Genomic DNA, 23,618 nt, shown 5'->3' with positions numbered 1-23,618 from the left:
CTGAAGCAAAACCTGATAGCAACATCTTTGCAAGTGGACAAGAATAAAAAGAGCTAATATTTACAGAGTTCTTACTGTATTTGTTTGGGAAATAAGTTTGGCTGTGGGTGACAGAGACACGTTTTAATTATGGCTTAAACAAGATGGAAATATAATACATTGCTCTCTAATGGAAAAGTCTGGGTTGTTTGGCAGCTGGTTGTTTGATGTCATTAATGGTGGCTCCATTATAGCATGGCTCTGGGTGCCTTGTCTTCTGTAGTTCTACGGTCTTGAGAGTTTGGCTCTTCATCCAAGATGGCTCACCTCTAGGTTCTCATCCCAGCCTCTGGGAAGGAGGAAGTGTTCAAGGGACAGGGATACCGCTTTTCCATTAGGGGCATGACCTAGAGGTTGCCTGTATCATTTCTGATCACATCACATTGGCCAACATTTAGTCTCATGGGAAAACTAACTGCAGGTCATGCTGGGAAATATAGTCTTTACTCTGAGTGGCCATGAGCCTAGCTAAACATTCCACTAATAGAGAAATGGAGAACACAGATCTGGAGACGCATACTCGAATGGTCTATTCCACAACTACTGTGTGCCAAGTTGTGCTTCACACTTTACTTCTGCTCACGACAGCATCATCTTACTTAATGGTCACAAGAACCCTACGAGGTTGTAACTACTATGATGATGATGATGATTTTTTTACACAAGGAATATTTCGAGACACAGCTTAAGTCTCTTTAAGTCTTGAGACAGAGAAGCTAAGTAATTTTCTTAAAGTCTCCAAGGAAATAAGGGGCAAGGCCAGGATTTGAACCCAGGGAGTCTGACTTCAGAGACTTATACTCTGGACCACTGTATCGTCCTTGCTTGCTCATTATTTCTCTTGAGCCTTGATGTGCTCTGCTAGATGGGATTGAGGATTGTGTAAAGACATCAGGGAATCAAAGAAGCTTTGTGAAGCTTCTGTGGCTTCCTCTTCCAGGCAGCTAATTGCTTCTCTTCTAAAATTCCTAGCTTATTTGATGCAAAATAGTGTTCAGGATAATTGGGTCTAGACAGGGTAACAAAAGAAAAATAACGCCACACACAAGTGACAGGAATTTTAATGAAAGCAATTCCTGATTTGAAAGGAATGTGTCTGTGCAGTGATAAAGCAAGCAGTCTTTGTAACGCATTGAACATTTTTGATGATGGGATAGAAAAAAAATGAATTCAGTATATCACCGGAATATAGAAATGAAAATATTATATCATTCAACTACAGTTGAGATTGTTCATCTCTTCGATCCTTAGGATTTCAACTCCATATAGGTCATCACTTCTCATGTTAATACACATGTATCTGTGTAGCAACAAGGAAACATAAAGAATAAACTGACATTTAAAAATACAAGGGCATCCTGAGTTTATCTCAGATAAAGAATTGGTGTTAGCTGGAATTAAATGTCTTCAACAACTTTTTTCCTTTTTCTTTTTCTTTGTATTTTTTTAAAAATTGAAGTATAGTTGATTTATAATGTGTTAGTTTTGGGTGTAGTGTACAGCTCACCATTGGCTGATGGCTGCAATAGCTGATGATTGTGAGATCCTTTGTTCACTGATACGGCAGGCAATATTACATTTATTACCATCAGAGTGCTTCAGTTATACATGTATATGTGTATCTATTCTTTTTCAGATTCTTTTCCAGTATAGGTTATTATAAGATGTGAATATAGTTTCCTGTGCTATACAGAACATCCTTGTTGTTTATTTTATATATAATAATGTGTATCTGTTAATCCCAAACTCCTAATTTATCCCTACCCCCCCTTTCCCCTTTGGTAGCCATAAGTTTGTTTTCTATGTCAGTCAGTTTATTTCTGTTTTGTAAATAAGTTTATTGGTATCCTTTTTTAAGATTCCACATATAAGTGATATCATATGGTATTTGTCTTTCTCTGTCTGACTTACTTCACTTAGTATGATCATCTCTAGGTCCATCCATGTTGCTGCAAATGGCATTATTTCATTCTTTTTTATGGCTGAGTAATATCTTTTTCATAATATTCTTTCTCTTTGTATTCATTACTTTTTAACAGTTGATTTGGGGCCATATTTACCTCTACTACACGTTTTCATCCATCTCCAGTATTCTTTGTTTCTTTTCAGGTAAGAACAAAGAGAGGAAATGGTTAGGCTTTGAACGTTTTTCAAGAATCACAATAGTTTCGCTTTCTCAACAGAAGTGTAAGAATGAGGTTAAGGAAGATGGGAAAAGTTCTGGAAATCCTTACGAAGTAATTAAGAACATTCTGTAGTTTTCTCAGGCTCGTATTACTTTTTTGAAGTGTGTTTGATCTCAGTTTTAGCCAATTTTAACTTGACTTTATTCTTAGCAGATCTAACATTTTACATTTTTCTCTTCTCATTCTCTTTTTTAATAATAATGGCTTCATATTGTAAAGGGCTCTATAATTCATGAAGCACACTACCATGCTTAATTGCCTCTGGCTCTCACAGACACCCTCAGAGGAAGATAGGAAAGGAATTACCATCTTCATTTTGAAGTTGAAGTACTGAGACCCAGAGAGATTAACTGGAATACCCAGTGATACCTAGTATGGATGAGTTTTCCTCCCCCCACCCACTCCTTTTCTTTCTCCTTTCTTCCCTCCTCCTTTCTCCTTCTCTGTCACTCACCAGCTTTTGCTTATGCTCTCTTTTATTCATTCAATTAAATGATAGCTATAATGTTTCCAGCACTGCTTATGTGCTATAAAATGCAAAACTGAACAAAACAGATACAGTCTTACCCTCGTGGAGATTACAGAGGAGTTGACAAGACATTAAACCAGTAAAAACAGCCAAATAAATGTACAATTAAAAATTATGGTAAGTGCTATGAAGAAAAAGAACACAGTTCTCTGAGTTAGAATAAGATGGGAATCTGTGGTAGATTTGGTAATCAGAGAAAGCCACTCTGGGGGAACAGCAGTAAAGCTGAAATAAAAGAATATATGGAAGCCAGCTAGATGAAGAACTAGGCTACACGTTTATCAGTCAGGGCACGCTAAGTGATGCTGTAAGAACAGCCCCAAATTCTTAGTGCCTTATAACAATGAAGCTTTATTTGTCTCTCATGCTACATGTCCATAACAAGATGGCTAGGGACTCTATTTCATGGCATCCTCAGACCAGGACTCAAACTTACAGGGCACACACTATTTGGGGCATTGCCATTCTTCATGCAAAGAAGAGGGTTTGTGATAAACCATGCATTTGCTTTTAAAGTTTTTACCTGGAGTCACATATCATATTTCATGGACCAGTGTGAATCATGTTACCACATCTAATGAGGGCAGGGATCCGCAGTCCCAAAGTTGTTCCACTTTCCCAGCCTCCCTTGCAGCTAATGGTGATGCTGTGACAGTGTCTGGTCAAGGGAACCTAAGGAGGACTTCATTAGGGAAGTCCTTCTTGATGGAAGGAATTCTGAATCAATTTTTGCTTTTCTGTTAAGATACAGGTGTAACTGACACCCCCTCTCTATTCTTCCTGCCTTAAACTTGGATGCTCTGCTGAAGATGCCTGGCCATTTTACATAAGAATGATGAGCCACACCTTGAAGATAGGGGACCATCAGGATGAAATGAATTCTTAATGACCTGATTTTGCAGCCGAGCTAATACAAGCAACTACCTAATTCTGGATTTCTTGCACGTGGGGGGGAAGAAATGAAACCATTTTTTAAAGCCTGTTACTTGGAACCAGAAGCATTTCTAGCTTATGTGGATGAGAGAGATGAACAGATACTGTGCTTATGTTGCAGGAAGGGGGACCCCTTCCAGGGCCCGAGAGTGGGCTCTTGTCTAACACTCGGAAATGAGTTGTCCGAGGAGACACACGTGCTGACAAAGCAAGAGACTTTCTTGGGAAGGGGCGCCCGGGGGAGAGCAGGAGGGGAAAGGAACCCAGGAGAACTGCTCTGCCACGTGGCTCACAGTCTCAGGTTTTATGGTGATGGGGTTAGTTTCCAGGTTGTCTTTGGCCAATCGTTCTGACTCAGGGTCCTTGCTGGTGGCGCACACATCCCTCAGCCAAGATAAATTCCAGCGAGGAGGATTCTGGGAGGTTGGTAGGACATATGGACTGGCGTCTCCTTTCATCTCCTTTTGACCTTTCCCAAATTCTTCCGGTTGGTGGTGGCTTATTAGTTCTGTGTTCCTTACCAGGATCTGCTGTTGTAAAATAACTCACACAGATGGTTACTGTGGTGCCTGGCCAGGGTGGGTAGTTTCAGTCAGTGTTTCCCCTAATACTTACAGCCCAGAAACTCACCTTTCTCAGATACCTTCCTGAGACTGGACCAGCAATGCGGGAACCAAATGAGGTCCACCTTGCTTTGTGAGTGGGGGCTAGTAAAGCAGAGGAAACAGACATCTTCCATACTGTTCCTCTCTCCTAGCTCGCTGTATTTCCCTTTCTCTTTGGTACTTATTCTCCAATTGCACACTTTCTTTTCCTGGCTGCCCATTATCCTTTCTCTTCTTGAGCGTCTGAAAATCGTCGTGTCCATTTAAGGTGAAATTATCCTAGATATGATTGAATTAGGTCAATTTCTCAGAGATTTGAAAAACCAGTAAGCTGCCTGTGAATGAAAAATTTTGCCTGCCACCATCAACAAATGAAGGATGTTGCAGCCATCAGGTCACTACAGCCACGGCAGCAGTGCACGCTGAGGGGACTCAGGATGAGAAAGAACTGGATACTGGCCCTAGATAGCTAAGGTGCACCTTAGCTTATCAAAGGAATTATTTCAACGAGCGAGCACAGACTCTTGCATCTTCCCATACATAGAAAACCGCTAAATTCATTGACTTGAGATGTTTGGTTGGTTGTCTTTACTTAACGGTAATCTTTTGATGTTCCGACTACCTGCTTTTTGTTTGTGTGTTTGGTTTTTTGTTTTTTTGCAAAACTTCTATATTTCCTGAGTCCTCCCATCCCTCTTCTGAGCAGCCCTTCAGAGCTATCTGAGAGGCTGCCTCCTGGGCTTAAATCCTCGGAAAGTCTGCCAAATAAAACAATTCTCAACTTTTAGGTTATGCATTTTCTTCAGTCGATGTGCTTAATATTTGATGCTGGCTTATGGAATTCTCCCGAGCTTTTTCCATAGTCTCAGAGATAGCTCTCAGGGTATGTGGAACAATTAACACCAATTGCCTTAGGAATTCCCAATTGGTGTGTTTGGACCTTGAAGTTCTTGCTTCCCTGTGGCCTGATTTTTACAGAGTCCCAAGTATTTTCACACTCTAGAACTGGGAGCTCAGTGAAACCCAATTGCTAAATAAAGTCCTGTGAATAGAACACAAAGAAAGCTTCAATATAAACGTTTGACTTTATGGCCATAATTTCTCCAAGTGGTCTCGCCCACTGTAGCTAAGGAGCTGCTAAGTGGTTAAGCTTCAGGCACCTGATCATACAATTTATTTCCGGAAGAGAATTCATCTCTTGGAGTATCCTGCAATACCCCCTGTTCTCAGTTTCTTATTCTTTGGCCCACCAGCCTACTGGGATAGGACTCAGTCTAGGATTGTTCTTTGTTTTACTCATTTTGATCACGATGTTTCTTTATCATTGTTGCATGAATTGTTACAGATTTTGACTAGGCAGTGTTTTATTTCTCCTGTGCCCTGAGGTGTTTAAAGGTCTGTTATGCTCTTCCAAATAATATAATTGCAATCTTCAAATGAGAACTCATCCTGTTATTTAAAAACTTGTAGCCTTTACAGGTTTTCAAAAGTAAATTGTGTGGAGCTTTTCTTACACTCAATTTCAGGAGCCAGTTGCTCATGAAAAAAGGACATAGAGATGCTTTGTAAGCTCTAAATAAGGGATTAGAAAAGCATGTGTTGTGGGTTCTGGTCACTTGTGTTCAGTTGGACAAGAGAGTGAGGACTCCTTTTTTCTTTTCTATTACGATTTATTACAGGATATTGAATATAGTTCCCTGTGCTATACAGTAGGACCTTATTGTTTATCTATTTTATATATAGTACAATAGTTTCTATCTGCTAACATCAAACTCCTAATTTATCCCTCCCCCATGCTCTTTTCCTTCTGGTGACCATAAGTTTGTTTTCTATGTTTGTGAGTCTGTTTCTGTTTCATAAATAAGTTCATTTGTGTCCTATTTTAGATTCCATGTATAAGTGATATCATATGGTATTTGTCTTTCTGACTTATTTCACTCAGTACGATAAGCTCTAGGTCCATCCATGTTGCTGCCAATGGCATTATTCTTTTTTATTGCTGGGTAGTATTCCATTGTGTGTGTGTGTGTGTGTGTGCGTGCGTGCGTGCGTGCATGTGTGTGTGGGGTGTGTGTATGTGTGTGTGTATAACATCTTCTTTATCCATTAATCTGTCAAGGGATACTTAGGTCGCTTCCATGTCTTGCCTATTGTAAATAGCGCTGCTATGGACATTGGGGTGCATGTGTCTTTTCAAATTAGAGTTTTCATCTTTTCCAGATATATGCCCAGGAATGGGAATGCTGGATCATATGGCCACTATATTTTTAGTTTTTTAAAAAATTGAAGTACAGCTGATTTACACTGTTGTGTCAGTTTCTGCTGTACAGGAAAGTGATTAAGATATATATATATATATATATATATATATATATATATATATTCTTTTTTACAGTCTTTTCCATTATGGTTTATCACAGGAGGTGGAATATAGTTCCCTGTGCTATACAGTAGGACCTTGTTGTTTATCCTAGAGTGAGGACTTAAGAGTGCCCTGTATGGCTGCCTGTTGCAGTGGATGAATCATCTTGCATCATTTGTCCTCTTCTTGACTGACATCAAGGATACTGGGAGTCCTTAGTAGGTGTCCTGTTTTGACTCATTTTCGTATCTGAAGTCCAGAATGCCTAGCACACAATAGGCACTGAATAAATGCTCACTGGATGAATGAATGAGACAAAGAACCATAGGTCTTTGGAAACCTTACTCCTCACTTTTAAAAGTCCCCATTTATGAATCTCTCATTAGGCTAGGAATTAAAAGACTTGGTTTCTGATTTTATCTCTACTGCTTACTATCTTTAACATGGGGCTCATAATATCTCATAAACTACTTTGAAGGCCCCAAAGAGGTAATAGTTTTAAACATTTAAGTATCTTATGATCTAGTGCAGAATTGAGTCCTGAGCAGTATATGTAAGAAACTAAAGCCATTGTTCCTACCTTTGGGGAGATGCTAATCTTGCTGGGTATAACAAAGCAGAGAACCACAAGTGTAGAAGAGGTGGTATGAGATGTGTGCGATGATCCTGGGATGTCTGGGGGTATTTTTGTTCGTCTGTTTTTGTTTTTTTCTGGAAATGTTTTGAAGGAGGGAATGGAGCTGGATAACAAAGGAATGGCATGTCTGAGAAGCATTTAAGTGGGAGTGAACCTATCTTCTAGAGGAGTGTTTTCCAAATCTGGCAATATATTAGAATACATAGGGAAGCTTTAAAAAAATCATTGCATGGGCCACATCTCAAACTGATTATATCAGAATCTGCGGGGGTGAGAGTTGGGAATCAGTACTTTTAAAAAAATACATCTTTATTGGAGTATATTGGCTTAACATTGTTGTGTGAGTTTCTGCTGTATAACAAAGTGAATCAGCTATATGTATACATATATTTCCATATACCCTCCCTTTTGCGTCTCCCTCCCACCCTCCCTTTCCCACCCCCTAGGTGTTCACAAACCACCTAGCTGATCCCCCTGTGCTATGTGGCTGCTTCCCACTAGCTAGCTATTTTACATTTGGTAGTGTATATATGTCCATGCCACTCTCTCACTTCGTCCCAGCCTCACTTCCCCTGCTGTGTCCTCAAGTCTGTTTTCTTCCCTAGGTCTGCGTCTTTATTCTTGCCCTGCCACTAGGTTCATCAGTACCAGTTTTCTAGATTCCATATATATGTGTTAGCATATGATATATGTTTTTCTCTTTCTGACTTACTTCACCCTGTATGACACTCTAGGTCCATCTACCTCACTACAAATAAGTCAATTTTGTTCCTTTTTATGGCTGAGTAATTTTCCATTGTATATATGTGCCACATCTTCTTTATCCATTCATCTGTTGATGGACATTTAGGTTCCTTCCATGTCCTGGCTATTGTAAATAGTGCTGCAGTGAACATTGTGGTACATGACTCTTTTTGAATTATGGTTTTCTCAGGGTATATGCCCAGTAGTGGGATTGCCGGGTCTTCTGGTAGTTCTATTTGTAGTTTTTTAAGGAACCTCCATACTGTTCTCCATAGTGGCTGTATCAATTTACATTCCCACCAACAGAGCAAGAGGGTTCCCTTTTCTCCACACCCTCTCCAGCATTTGTTGTTTGTAGATTTTCTGGTGATGCCCATTCTAACTGGTGTGAGGTGATACCTCCTTGTAGTTTTGATTTGCATTTCTCTAATGATTAGTGGAGTTGAGCATCTTTTCATGTATTTGTTGGCCGTCTGTATGTCTTCTTTGGAGAAATGTCTATTTAGGTCTTCTGCCCAGTTTTGGACTGGATTGTTTGTTTTTGTGATATTGGAACACATGAGCTGCTTGTATATTTTGGAGATTAATCCTTTGTCAGTTGCTTCATTTGCAAATATTTTTTCCCATTCTAAGGGTTGTCTTTTCATCTTGTTTATGGTTTCCTTTGCTGTGCAAAAGCTTTTAGCTTTCATTAGGTCCCATTTGTTTATTTTTGATTTTATTTCCCTTACTCTAGGAGGTGGGTCAAAAAGGATCTTGCTGTGATTTATGTCATAGCGTGTTCTTCCTATGTTTTCCTCTAAGAGTTTGATAGTTTCTGGCCTTACAGTTAGGTCTTTAATCCATTTTGAGTTTATTTTTGTGTATGGTGTTATGCTGTGTACTAATTTTATTCTTTTACATGTATCTATCCATTTTACCCAGCACCACTGAAGAGGCTGTCTTTTCTCCACTGTATAGCCTTCTCTCCTTTATCAAAGATAAGGTGACCATATGTGTGTGGGTTTATCTCTGGGCTTTCTATCCTGTTCCATTGATCTATATTTCTGTTTTTTTGCACCAGTACCATACTGTCTTGATTACTGTAGCTTTGTAGTATAGTCTGAAGTCAGGGAGCCTGATTCCTCCAGCTCTGTTTTTCTTTCTCAAGATTGCTTTGGCTATTCAGGGTCTTTTGTGTTTCCGTACAAACTGTGAAATTTCTTGTTCTGTGAAATATGCCATTGGTAATTTGATATGGATTGCACTGAACCTGTAGATTGCTTTGGGTAGTATAGTCATTTTCACAATATTGATTCTTCTAATCCAGGAGCACTGTATATCTCTCCATCTGTTTATATTATCTTTGATTTCTTTCATCAGTGTTTTATAGTTTTCTGAGTACAGGTCTTTTGCCTCCTCAGGTAGGTTTATTCCTAGGTATTTTAATCTTTTTGTTGCAATGGTAAATGGGATTGTTACCTTGATTTCTCATTCTGATCTTTCATTGTTAGTGTATCGGAATGCAAGAGATTTCTGTGTATTAATTTTGTATCCTGCACCCTTACCAAATTCATTGATTAGTTCTAGTAGTTTTCTGGTGGCATCTTTAGGATTTTCTGTGTATAGTATCATGTCATCCGCAAACAGTGATAGTTTTACTTCTTCCTTTCCAATTTGTTTTCCTTTTATTTCTTTTTCTTCTCTGATTGCTGTGGCTAGGACTTCCAATACTATGTTGAATAATACTGATGAGAGTCAACATCCTTGTCTTGTTCCTGATCTTAGAAGAAATGCTTTGTTTTTTACCATTGAGAATGATGTTTGCTGTGGATTTGTCATATATGGCTTTTATTATGTTGAGGTAGGTTCCCTCTGTACCTCCTTTCTGGAGAGTTTTTATTATAAATAGGTGTTGAATTTTGTCAAAAGCTTTTTCTGTATCTATTGAGATGATCATATGGTTTTTATTCTTTAATTTGTTAATATGGTGTATCACATTGATTGTTCTGTGTATAATCAAGAATCCTTGCATCCCTGGGATAAATCCCACTTGATCATGGTATATGATCCTTTTAATGTATTGTTGGATTCTGTTTGCTAGTACTTTGTTGAGGAATTTTGCGTCTATGTTCTTCAATGATATTGGTCTATAATTTTCTTTTTTTGTAATACCTTTGTCTGGTATTGGTATCCAGGTGATGGTGGCCTTGTAGAATGAGTTTGGGAGTGTTCCTCCCTCTGCAATTTTTTGCAAGAGTTTGAGAAGGATAGGTGTTACCTTTTCTCTAAATGTTTGATAGAATTCGCCTATGAAGCCATCTGGTCCTGGACTTCTGTTTGTTGGAAGATTTTTAATTACAGTTTCAATTTCATTACCTATTGTTGGTCTGTTTATATTTTCTAATTCTTCCTGGTTCAATCTTGGAGGGTTGTACTTTTCCAGGAATTTGTCCATTTCTTCCAGGTTGTCCATTTTATTGGCATATAGTTGCTTGTAGTAGTCTCTTATGATCTTTTGTATTTCTGCGGTGTCAGTTGTAATCTCTTCTTTTTCATTTCTAATTTTATTGATTTGAGTCCTCTCCTTTTTTTTTCTTGTTAAGTCTGGCTAAAGGTTTACCAATTTTGTTTATCTTCTCAAAGAACCAGCTTTAGTTTTATTGATCTTTGTTGTTGTTTGTTTTTATTTCATTTATTTCTGCTCTGATCTTTATGATATCTTTCCTTCTAGTAACTTTGGGTTTTGTTTGTTCTTCTTTCTCTAGTTCCTTTAGGTATAGGATTAGATTGTTTATTTGAGATTTTTGTTGTTTCTTGAGGAGTGCTTGGATTGCTATGAACTTCCCCCTTAGTACTTCTTTTGCTCTGTCCCATAGGTTTTGGATCGCCGTGTTTTTGTTGTCATTTGTTTCTAGGTATTTTTTGATATCCTCTGATTTCTTCAGTGATCTCTTGGTTATTTATCAGTGTACTGTTTCTCTCTGTGTATTTGTGGTTTTTTTTTCCCCTATAATTGATTTCTAATCTCATAGTGTTGTGGTCAGAAAAGATGCTCAATACTATTTCTGTTTTCTTAAATTTTCCAAGGCTTGATTTGTGACCCAAGATGTAATCTATTCTGGAGAATGTTCTGTGTGCACTTGAGAGGAAAGTGTATTCTTCCGCTTTCAGGGGGAATGTCCTAAAAATATCAGTTAAGTCTATCTGGTCAATTGTGTCATTTAAAACTTGTGTTTCCTGATTTATTTTCTGTCTGGGTGATCTGTCTATTGGTGTAAGTGGGGTGTTAAAGTACCCCCTCTATTGTGTTACTGTCGATTTCTCCTTTAATGGCTGTTAACATTTGCCTTATGTATTGTGGTGCTGCTATGTTGGGCACATAAATATTTATAATCGTTATGTTTTCTTCTTGGATTGATCCCTTGATCATTATGTAGTGTCCTAGTGTCCTTCCTTATCTTGTAACTGTCTTTATTTTAAAGTCTATTTTATCTGATATGAGTATTGCTCCTCCAGCTTTCTTGTTATTTCCATTTGCATGGAATATCTTTTTCATCCCCTCACTTTCAGTCTGTGTGTGTCCCTAGGCCTGAAGTGGGTTTCTTGTAGACAGCATATATAAGGGTCTTATTTTTGTATCCATTCAACCTGTGTCTTTTGGTTGGAGCATTTAATCCGTTTACATTCAAGGTGATTATCAATATGTATGTTCCTATTATCATTTTCTTAATTGATTTGGTTTTGTTTTTTGTTGGTCTTTTTCTTCTCTAGTGTTTCCCACTTAGAGAAGTTCCTTTAGCATTTGTTGTAAAGCTGGTTTTGTGGTGCTGAATTTTGTAGCTTTTACTTGTCTGTAAAGCTTTTGATTTCTCCATCAAATCTGAATGATATCCTTGCTGGGTACAGTAATCTTGGTTGTAGGTTTTTCCCTTTCATCACTTTAAATATGTCCTGCCACTCCCTTCTGGCTTGCAGAGTTTCTGCTGAAAGATCAGCTGTTAACCTAATGAGGATTCCCTTGTATGTTATTTGTTGTTTTTCCCTTGCTGCTTTTAATATTATTTCTTTGTATTTAATTTTTGATAGCTTGTTTAAAATGTGTCTCAGCATGTTTCTCTTTGGATTAACCTTTATGGGGCTCTCTGTGCTTTCTGGACTTGATTGACTATTTCCTTTCCCATGTTAGGGATGTTTTCAACTATAATCTCTTCAAATATTTTGTCAGACTCTGTCTTTTCTCTTCTTCTTCTAGGAACCCTGTAATTTGAATGTTGGTGGGTTTAATGTTGTCCCAGTGATCTCTGAGATGTCCTCAGTTCTTTTCATTCTTTTTTATTTATTCTGCTCCCGGCAGTTATTTCTACCATTTTTTCTCCCAGTTCACTTATCTATTCTTCTGCCTCAGTTATTCTGCGATTGATTCCTCCTAGAGTATTTTTAATTTCAATTATTGTGTTGTTCATCACTGTTTGTTTGCTGTTTAGTTCTTGTAGATCCTTAAATGTTTCTTGTATTTTCTCCTTTCTGTTTCTGAGATTTTGGATCATCTTTACTATCATTACTCCGAATTCTTTTTCAAGTGGGTTGCCTATTTCATCTTCATTTATCTGGTCTTGTAGGTTTTTACCTTGCTCCTTCATCTGTAACATATTATTTTTTCATTTCTTTTTTTTTTTAATGGGTGGGGCTGTTTTCCTGTCTTGTTGTTTGGCCTAAGGCATCCAGCACTGGAGTTTTCAGGCAGTTGGATAGAGCTGGGTCTTGGTGCTGAGATGAGGACCTCCGGGAGACCTCACTCCGATTAATATTCCCTGGGGTCTGAGGTTCTCTGCTAGTCCAGTGGTTTGGACTCGGAGCTCCTACCAGAGGAGCTCAGGCCCAACCTCTGGCCTTGGAACCACGATCCTGCAAGCCATGTGACATGGCAAAAAAAAAAAGAAAAGAAAAATGGAGCAATACAATAACAAAGAATAAAAAACAAAATAAAATTAGAAAGATAAAAAACATATCAGGAAAAATTAAAATATAATTGAAACAACTGCAACAAGGTAAAATAAAACCACAACAGAAAGAGGAAAGAATAAAATAAAATTAGAAAGATAAAAGATTAGAAAAAAATAAAAATATAAAGGAATCAACAAGGTAAAACAGAACTGTAATCTAAAAGAGGAAAAATGGGGGGGAAAAAAGCCTTGGCTATGGGGGGCGGAGTTTAGGTGGGAGGTGGAACTTAGGCAGGGGTGGGGTCTAGGGTGGGGTGGGACCTACATGGGGGTGGGTGAGGTGACGTGTGAGCATGGGGCTTGGCCTAGGCTCAGGACCACAGCCGGAAAAGGCCTTGGGGGCGGAGCCTAGGCAGGGCGAAGTTCAAGCATGGGGCAGGGCCTCTGCTTAGGACCTGCGGGGAAGCGGGGAGGCAGCACGTGGAAAGGAGGGCTTCTGGAGTGTGGAGTTCCGGAGTTTGGAGGTAGGGCCCTGAGTGAGGGTGTGTAGGCGGGGTTTAGGCACACCGTTGGAGGGGGTCTCTGAGTGCAGCGGAAGGGCCCTGGGTGGGGGTGTAGGGGTGGGGCTTGGGCTCTGCACGGCAGGAGTGAGGCTCCAGAGGGCAGAGGATTAGGCCCCAGAGCACAACAGGCTCCGTGGTGCCTAAGTGGACAGGGAAAGCGCTGGCTGCGTTCCCTTCCGTTCCTCCACTACCCCCCCACCACGTTCCCCTCTGTTCTCCCCCTTCCCCGCTGGACCCCTAACCTGTGAGTGGATCCCGCTGGGTGTAGGAACTCCTCCCCTCCCCCAGCCGCCCCTCAGGTGTGTTGGTCCTGTAGGTCCGGCCTTTACTTGTTCTCCACCTTCTCTCCCTCCCACCCCCTCAGGACCTGCGTGGCTGGAGGGGGCCTCAGTGGGCAGAGGATCAGGCACAGGATCTCAGCAGGTTCCTGGGGGTCCAAGTGGGCAGGGGAAACCTGGCCATGCTCCCTTTTGATCCTCTGCCCTCCCAGTGGTCCCCCAATTTCCCCCTTCTGGTGTGGGATCCCTTCCCCTCACCCAGCCACTCCGCAGGGGCGCTGGTCTCATCCTGCCTCTACTTCTCCGCCCCCCTCACTCCCCACCTCCCCGCATCCTACCTGGTTGCTGGGGTGTTCCTCCCGTCCCCTTAGGTGTCCGTGGTCCCCCACGGGTGCCTGCAAGGTGCCCTAGTTGTGCAGAGACGCAAATTCCGCATCCTCTTAGTCCAGCATCTTCTCATTAAATCTTAAAAACAGTCTCAGTAGAATGTTAATACTCCCAGTTTAGAACTGGAGAGACTGAAGTTGAGTGGGTAAATTATTGTTTAACGCTGAACAACTAATTCATAATGGAACCTGTATTCAAAGAAAGGCATATCTGATAGCAGAGCCCCCAGGGCAGTGGAAATTGTTAGAAACCCTCATATGCTAAGCAGAAGCATTTCGACCTGAAATCATGGACAGTGTCTTTGCAGCAAACTCTTCATTGGCTCACTTAGGGAAACTACCCATGTTGCCAAGCTTGATTTCACAGTCTTGCCTCATGTAATATATCTAGGCAAGGAGAGAACATGGTATTGTGCATGCCTGTAGACTGGGGTTGTGTTCCCATGTTATGGTATCAAGGATACCCTGAAGAGGATAGAGTAGAATGTAAATAAATACTAATAGCAAAATAGTAGTGCTAGTGGAAGATGTCAAAAGTAAAACAGAAACATTATGTTTTTCCACTACTGAGATCTAAGGATTATTGATTCTGGGGGGAGAAATTGTGTTTTTTGAGTCATTTGACTCTAACTCCTTGATTCTTTCAAATATTCTTCCAAATGAAAACATCCCTTAAATGAAAATAGCTCTGCTCCTCTGGTTTGTTTCTGGGGTTTTTTTTAAGTGATTTTTTTTTTTTTCTCTTCTTCCAGGAAGCTGAAAAATGAACTCTTGGAAGCAAAACGTAGAAGTGGGAAGACTCAGCAAGAGACCAGCAGGGTCTGTGCTCACTGTCAGAGAAACCTGGGCTTGATATTCGACCGTGGAGACCCGTGCCAGGCCTGCTCACTCAGAGTGTGCAGCCAGTGCCGGGTCTCAGGCGTTGATGGCAGCTGGCGGTGCACCATCTGTGCCAAAGTCGCGTGAGTTTCTTGCCGTTGTGTGTAAAGTCAGTTTTGATGACTGAAGGGTTTGGGGTGGGGAAAGCAAGAAGGAAGAAGAGTATATAAAAGGTAGGAATAGAGAGTAGAATTAAAAGTGTAGCCCAGCCACAGGCTCAGCACTGCCTTGGCAAGGTGTGGTGTGTGTGTGTGTGTGTGTGTGAGAGAGAGAGAGAGAGAGAGACAGACAGACAGACAGACAGACAGACAAAAAAGGAACAATATGTTTATATTGTTAAACTATAAAACACAGTACAACTGGAAGCCTCCCAGAACATGGTCTCTTGATGCATCTGAAAACCACCCTCTGACTTTCTTAGAGCCACACTTGGCTCCACATGGCTTCTCAGAAGGCACAAACAATCGCCCTTGAGACATTCTTAGACGTTTGGGGTGACTGGCAAGATGAGTATGAAATATCCAGCCTGCTCTTCACATCAGCTGAAGTAGCCCCTGAATTTCCTCCCAACCTAGTTCTTTAGAAAGGGTGAAGGGAGACAGCTTTGTCATTCGCCTCCATGTTTAGCCTGCGGGAATGTCATGGCTGTGGGTTTCACTCTGCTAGCCAGGGTACAAATCAAGAGTCATTGTTTTCTAAGTTCAGTTAAACTGGAGTCCAAGCACGATAAGGTCTCTACTACTCCTTGGGCATGCCAAACGCCATCCTTTTAAGAAATCGGACCCTGGATCAACTGGTATGTTTTCTCCCTCCCAAGGTCCCTTCATCTCTTCTGCTCTGGATGGTACCTAATAATCTCATCTCAGGGCAACTCCATGTTGACCTCTCTTTCCTGTGGTTGAGGTCGGGGATGCTGGCATCACATCAGGTTTACCTGGTTTGGTTGGATTCGGTTTATCTTTTATCCTCAGTAACTCATTCTCTTATAGGAGTTAAGAGGCTATCTTAGGAGGAAAAGTGAATAGTTTAGTAGTAAGTGAGTGACCTTCATATCCAACTTCTCTGAATGAGGACAACTGTGTTCTATTGAGGTCTCCTGTGTTCACTGATTGCATTATTTAACCAATGTTATTTCTCCTGTACTTTTTCATAAAATTGATCATAAATTGAGCAAGTCATACTATGTTTCCACACTACATTGAGATAAGCAGCTCTAAAGAAATGAACCATTTAAGTTATCTCGTTACTTTCTTTGGATATATTACTTTGATTTACCAAAGCAACCATCTTCAGTTCTTTGTTTCGCATAAATTCCTCTTCATACTTGCCTCTTAGTCATTGGCAAACATCATTTACCAGATTTGGGGGAATGAGCACTGATGGAATCATTGACATATGTGTTGCAACGTAGCTTTTGTTGATATTGGTATTCTTTTTCTAAACTGAGTTTAGTCATCTGCAAATCAAGATGCAAAAATAATCCTGGGTACCTTCCTGTTTTTCCCGTGAAATTGAGGTATTTACTTTGGATATTTCTCCGTATACATATACAGAAAAGTATCAATAATGCACTTTGCTTTCTACTTAAAAGAAACATGATACATCTGTGACTCATGTAAGTAATGCAAAAGTTGCTCTTTTAGACCCTGGACTCTTCCTAGAAAATTTGTTTCTGTGTGGAATAATGCTTTCTCCAATTCTGCTTCCCTTGGCATTTCAGAGTTGGTGTAAAGGTTCTTCCAATATAGTCTAGAGGAAATAATTAATGGACAGAATTTCCTCAATTATAGTTTTGCTTGTATACAATTTTGCAGGAGCATTTGTCCCTCTCTGCCCTTCGCGACCATTAGAGGACAACAAATCAAATTAACAAGAAGCAAATGAATAGAAAGAGGAAAACTTGGAAAGAGGCTAGCATCCTTTCTGTTTATGAATAAAAAACATGCACATGGCTTTTTTTTAAAACTAGAGTTAACTTACACAAAAGGGCACAAATGACAAGTGTACAACAGGATTTCTCAGTTTCAACATCACTGATACTTTGGACAATATGATTCTTTGTGGAGGAGGGAGGGGCTGTCCTGTGTACTATAAGATGTTTAGCAGCATCCCTGGCCTCTACCCGCTAGACACCAGTAGCACTTCTCCCTTTTCTAGTGGTAACAATGAAAAGTTCCTCCAGACATTGCCAAATGTCCCCTGAAGAGCAAAAGTCACTTGGGGTTGAGAAGCAGTGGTGTACAGCTTTGCAAAGTATCACAATTTCTGTGTAACTGTCATTCAGGTGAAGAAATAGAACATTACTAACACCCCAGAAGCCTTTCTTCTTCCTCCTCCCAGACACTAGTCCCTTCTTATTCCTCAGGTATAAATACTATCCTGCTAACACCATAGATTAACTTTGACTTTTTAATATTTTATATAAATTGACTCATACAGCGTGTGTTTGTTTGTTTCTAAGTACTTTTGGTCAATAGCATATTTGTGAGACACCCATTTTTGTTGCATTTGGCAATTGTCTACTTATTTTCACTGTTTTATAACTTATAGGTTGTTCCAGGTTATCCTCTTACTAGCAATGCCGGGAAGTTGATTACTTTATATTTTTACCAACCCTGGTTTTTGTTTTTCTATTTTCATAATTCTGTTTGGTGTGTAGTAGATTACTTTGCATTTTTCTTTATTACTATTGAGAATGAAGATATTTTCATATGTTTATTGACCATTTGAACATCCTTTTTTGTGAAGTACTAGTTCAGGTCTCTTTTTTTCTATTAGATTGTCAGTCTTTTATTGACTAGTGTGAAGGAGTTCTTTATATATCCTGCATACAAACAGTGTTGGTTCCTTGTGTTGGAGATATTTTTTCCCAACTTCTGATTTGCCTTTTTGTTCTCTTACTGGTGCCATTGATTAACAGAAATCTCTAAGTTTTCATAACTCAGTTTGTTCATCTTTTCCTATATGAGATTAGTGGGATTTGTTTTCTGTGTTCTGTTAAAAAAAACCTTTTTCTAACTCCCAAATGATGAAAATATTCTCCCATGTGATCTTCTGTAATTGTTATTGTTTTAGCTTTTATCTTTACACTTACAAAAATCAGTTCCAACTAGATTGTATATGCTGTTAGTTAGGGATTCATTTTCATATTTTAATATGGGTATCTACTTGACCCAGCACCATTCACTGAAGATTATTTTTTCACTGCTGTACAGTGTTAACCTTCACAAATCAAGTTTCATTTCTGAACACTCTATTATGCCTAACCTTGTGCCGATGACACATTATTTTCATTATTGTAGCTTTATAATAAAATTTTATATCCAGTAGACTTCCTACTTTTTTGTTTTTGTTCAAAATGCCCTGAGTATTATTGGCCTCTGGTATTTTCAAATATGTTTTAGAATCAGCTTTCCAGAAAACAAGTCCTACTGTCATTTTTATAGGGACTGCATTACATCAGTAGATACTTTTGGAGAGAATTGATATCTTTCAGTATTTAGTCTCTCAATCAACAAACACTATGTGCCCCTTCATTTATTTGCCTTTAATTTCTCTCAATAATATTTTATAGTTATCCTGGATATGAATTTCCCTGTTTTCACTGCTTTAGCTGCATCCCACACATATCAATTATTTTTATGATATTCATTTCATTCTTTCTATTTGCTAATTTCCATCATCATCTTTTTCTTTAACTATGAATTATTTATGATTGTCTTTCTTAATTTATAATTTCCTAGAGATTTTCTCTATCCCTTTTTGATACTGAATTCTAGCTTAATTCCACTGTGGTCAGAGAACATACTCTGTGTGGTTTCAGTATTTGAAATTTGGCCCAGAATATGGTTGGTTTTGTTAAATATTTCCTGTTTCCTTGAAAGAAAATGAATTCTGCAGGATTGATTTGAGTATCCTAGTTATGTCTTTTAATGATGTTTGTTAATTGTGTTGTCCAAATCTTCCATATCCCTACTGACTTTTTAATCTACATATTCAGTCTGATATTGAGAAAATATTTACTAACCTCTCTCAATAATGACTGGATTTTCTATTTTTCCTTTTAGTTTGATAATATTTGCTTTATATATGTTGAAGTTAGAGTCTTGAGTGCTTAAATATTTAGAATTATGAGATTTTACACATGTACAGAAACCTTTATAATTATGAAAAATCTTTCCTTATCTCCAGTTATGATTTTTTCCTTGAAGTTTACTTTGCAATTAGTATGGCTGCAATAGCTTTCTTTGGTTAGTGTATGTTTGGTAAATCCTCTTTATTCTTTACTTTCAACCTCTCTGTTTCCTTATGTTTAAGGTGTGTCTCTTGTAAGCAGCATAGAATTGCATGCACATGTTTTAAATCTAGTCTGACAATTGTTATTTAATTAGTATATATGTTCCATTTGTAGTAATGAAATAACTCACATATTTTACTTAAAATGTGTCTCCCATTTACTCATTCTCTCTTTGTCCCATCTATTCTGTTCTTTTATCTCTGCTTATTTGCCTTCATTTAGGTTGTCTAAGTATTTTTCTATTATCTCCTCTAATATCTATACATTTTTTATCACTCATCTAAAGATTACTCTAGAGATTACAACATACATTCTTGCTTGTTAAAATCTAATATTAATTAGTACTTTTGGTACTTCCAAGACAATACCAGGACCTTAAGACTCTTTAATTCCCTTTACTTCCCTCCTAGTGCTATTGTATATTTTAATTATCTGTATGTCTATCTATATCTGTGCACACACATATGTATTTATACTTATAGATATATATAGCTTGTCCTAGTCCATTCAGGCAGCTGTAACAGAACACCATAGACTGGGTGGCTTTTAAACAGCAGCCATTTATTTTTCGTAGTCCTGGAGACTGGCAAGTCTAAGATCAGTGTTCTTGAAGATTTGTTGTCTGGTGAAGGTCTGCTTTCTGGTTCATAGCTATAGTCTCACTGTGTCCTCACATGGCAGAAAGGGTAAGGGAGCTCTCTGGGGTCTCTTTTATAAGGGGAGCAATCACCTCCCAAAGGCTCCACCTCTAAATACCATCACATTGGGAGTTATGTTTCAACATATGAATTGTGGGGGGGATACATTCAGTCTATAACATACTTAATCCCACAAGATATTATTATTTTGTAGTCAGTATTCACTTAAATTTACTACATAGTTACCCTTCTTGTTGCTCTATATTCTTTATTACTACATCTCTGTGTTTCTCTCTGGAATAATTTTCCCTCTGCCTAAAAGGTAACCTTTAGCATTTCCTTTAGTGTAAGTTCTCCTAGTGATAAATACTCTCAAGTTTTGTTTTTCTTAGCATGGCTTTATTTCACTCAGTTCCAAACATGTTTTTTTGCCAGCTTATTCAATTCTTGGTTAGAAGTTGTTAACTTTCAGAAATTTGAAGATATTATTCCATTGGCTTCCGGTTTCCAGTGTTTCTGTTAAAAAATCAGATGTCAATATACTGTTGCTCCTTTGAAGGTAATGATATTTTTCTTCAATTACTTTTAATATTTTCCCCTTTTCCATTGGATTTTTAACAGTTACTATACCATACCTAGGTGTGATTTTCTTTGTATTTATCCATCATGTAGCCTTAGTCCCTGAGAGAGCAGATCTGTTTTTGGATCACATTTATTCCTAGGGAAGAGTCCTACAAGGTCTCAAAATATACCTGTTAGATAAGAGAGGTGATTGATTTTATATATTATAAATAGTGAAAATAAGAACACTAAGAGGTTAGAATGTGTGTTAGTAGAGTTGGATTGAATAAGTATCAAAGTTTGTCTGTTTGTTTTTCCACCCAGCTCTTTTCCCAGCAGACTCTGCCAAGGTGTGGTTTGCCATTTCAGGTTGGTGAAGAAAGGAAATAGGATTTTAACAAATGACTGACCTTCCAATTGCAGGGTCTGGGGACTTAAGGAATTTCTCAATAACTATTTCTTCAATTCTTATACAGTATTATTTTATTTGATCCCTAGTATTTAATCATTTCCATTTTTTATTCCATTACTGTTTACCTCTTCCCTACACCCTGGACCATCATTTGCTCAGACAACAGTAACTAGGGACTGTGACTCATGGACCTTTCAATCAATCAGGAGTTGCCTCAAGCTTCTGTATGGGGAGAGTAATTTTGTCTTTAATTTCTAAATGCCAGCTGTAATTACTGAAACATTCTTTTCAGTACAAGACCCAAGGGGTTTGTGTATTCATGCATTGCTAATTGAAAGTTTTGCCATCAACTCATCTGCTAGCTAGTATGGATGGTAACTGTGGGTCTAATTCACACAAAATTTCCCCTAAATCTTGTCAGATCAACATTAGAGTATATATATAGAGAGAAACTTTTGTGTCAAGTCAATGGAATTTGCAACTTGTTCGTTATGGAAGTTAGCCTACCCAAACTAACATAACCCCTTCCTGTGTTTTTTTTCCCTTAATATTTATATGCTATATACTTTACTTATCTCGTTTATTATCTTTCTTCCTCCACTAGAATATAAGCTTCATAACCATGAGGGCAGGGTTTTTTATCTATAATGTTCAATGAAGTAGTTCTAGTGCCTAGAAGAATCCCTATAGCAGGTACTCAGTGAATATTTGTTAAATGATTAGATGGATGGATGAATAAGCAAATGAATGTATAAATGAATGAATGAATAAATGGCAGGGTCCCACTTAAAGCATGTCAGGCTTAAGCAAGTTATGGAACAAATGTGGTTTTCTTCTGTCAGGAGAATGGAATTAAAATACACATACACGTACACACACACACACACACACACACACACACACACACACACACACACACACACACACACATGAGAGATGTGCCAAATACATTTGCCCTCTGAACAGAGTAAATTTACAGCTGTCACTGAAAGATATAAGACAAGTTGTTGTCAGAAGGGTGTAAGAATAAATAATAACAAATTGAAGGTTCTGTGTCCTCCTTAGGAGATGTTAATGCATCAATACAGAACTTCTGAATCACTTGTACTTCTTTTATCGGTATAACAATAACTTAATAAACCCAACTATCCACTTATCCAATTGATCTATCCTTTGACCCATCCATCCATCCTTCCTACAACATTTATTGATAACCTGTTGGTACTAGGGGATAAGGATACAAAGATGAATAAAACATGGACTACCCTCAGTGGTTTCATAGTCTAAGGAGGAAGATGAGTTTATTACATTATTGTCTCAAAGTAGAGGAAGAAACAGAGCTCTCATTGTCTGTTTCTTACACCTCTTACACCTCTTTGACAACAACAATTTATAGTTGTAGCATCTGTGACAGCTGGAAATTTACACGATGAGTGTTTAACTTGATATAAACAAAATCCCTCCTCATTTTTAAAGCTGAAAACAGACCATTATTTCTTCAATATTCCAGCTATGAGTCTACTTGATCTCAGAGAGTATCTGTCAGTGTTGGAAGTATCTTGTTTGCTATTCATGGAGTGGTTTTCAAAAAGGAAGTGTGAATGATATTTTATTGGCAGTGAACGTCCTTTATTTGTTGTGAGAGAATGCTGCAGCCCAGTGGGCTGTCTCCATGTTCAATAGACCATAAAATTGAAATTCCCACCCTGACCTCTGAGAGATGAAATGAGTCAGAAAGTGACTCATACTCTAATCAGTTGGAAACACAACCTTTATTGTCATTTACCTTGGATTGGATAAAAGTAAAGAGATTTTATTGCTGTAGCACTGAAAATGATTACAGCAAGGACTGATAGAGGGAGGCTCCCTCTTACAGTGGGCTGAGCAACCCTTGACATTTTCTCCAACCCCTTCTGGTTTTAACAAGTTGGTTGCTGTTGGTCTAGTTTTAAAAGTAACTCTATAGAAACAGAATGAAAGGGACCCGGGACACAGCCAATTAGTTCATGTTGCTATCTTAATGAGACCTACAAAATTCTACATGATTATGTTAGCTGAGGCAGTTGCCATGAAGCACAAAGACAGTCATAATGATCATTTTTCCTAATTAGCACCTCAGTTGAACTCAGAAAGACCCCTAAGATAAAAGTGACATGATAGAGATCCCAAAAATGAAATAGTTCTAATATGATGTTGATGAGCTGATCTTATTTATATTCATGCCATGTGGTGACATTTCATGCTGCTGTATGTCCTTGTGAAAGTCTTTGTAATTTTAAAGGAGGAACCTGGTGGTTGTGTTTTTGATGAATTTGTAGTGATTACTGCAAGTAGATGAAATATAACTGAAATAAATGAAATATTAGTCTCTGTCAGTAACTTAAAAGACGATAGTACCAATGGTTGGAACATACACACAGAGAGTGCAGGAGGGAATATATAGTGCTTTGTTAGGAGGAAGAGAAATACAGCTCCTGACATCTGGAAACTTATCTGACATTTACATGTGGGCCTTGATGTTGTTGGGAGCTGATCTGGCACTCACAGGCAGGCTGTGGTGTTCTCCTGGTGGACATAAACAACCTCAGAGCACCAGCCTCCCACACGATCACTCTGCAACCAGGATGAAATGAGAGAAAATAAG

The 23,618-nt window shown here is 38.6% G+C and overlaps 1 protein-coding gene across 7 annotated transcripts in view; it reads left to right on the top strand.

The window, feature by feature from the left end:
• SYTL5 (synaptotagmin like 5) overlaps window positions 1-23,618 on the top strand; it is a 243,897-nt gene that overhangs the window by 119,257 nt on the left and 101,022 nt on the right. For all 7 annotated transcript variants that reach the window (XM_067023039.1, XM_067023040.1, XM_067023035.1 and 4 more), the window contains exon 3: window positions 14,940-15,149. In XM_067023039.1, coding sequence (XP_066879140.1) covers window positions 14,940-15,149 — 210 coding nt within the window. The remainder of the gene's footprint in view (window positions 1-14,939; window positions 15,150-23,618) is intronic.

This window comes from Kogia breviceps, chromosome X, assembly GCF_026419965.1.
Source record: "Kogia breviceps isolate mKogBre1 chromosome X, mKogBre1 haplotype 1, whole genome shotgun sequence".
Taxonomy (NCBI): Eukaryota; Metazoa; Chordata; class Mammalia; order Artiodactyla; family Physeteridae; genus Kogia; species Kogia breviceps.
The sequence above is the reverse complement of the archived record's forward strand: the minus strand, read 5'-3'. Positions and strand labels throughout refer to the sequence as shown.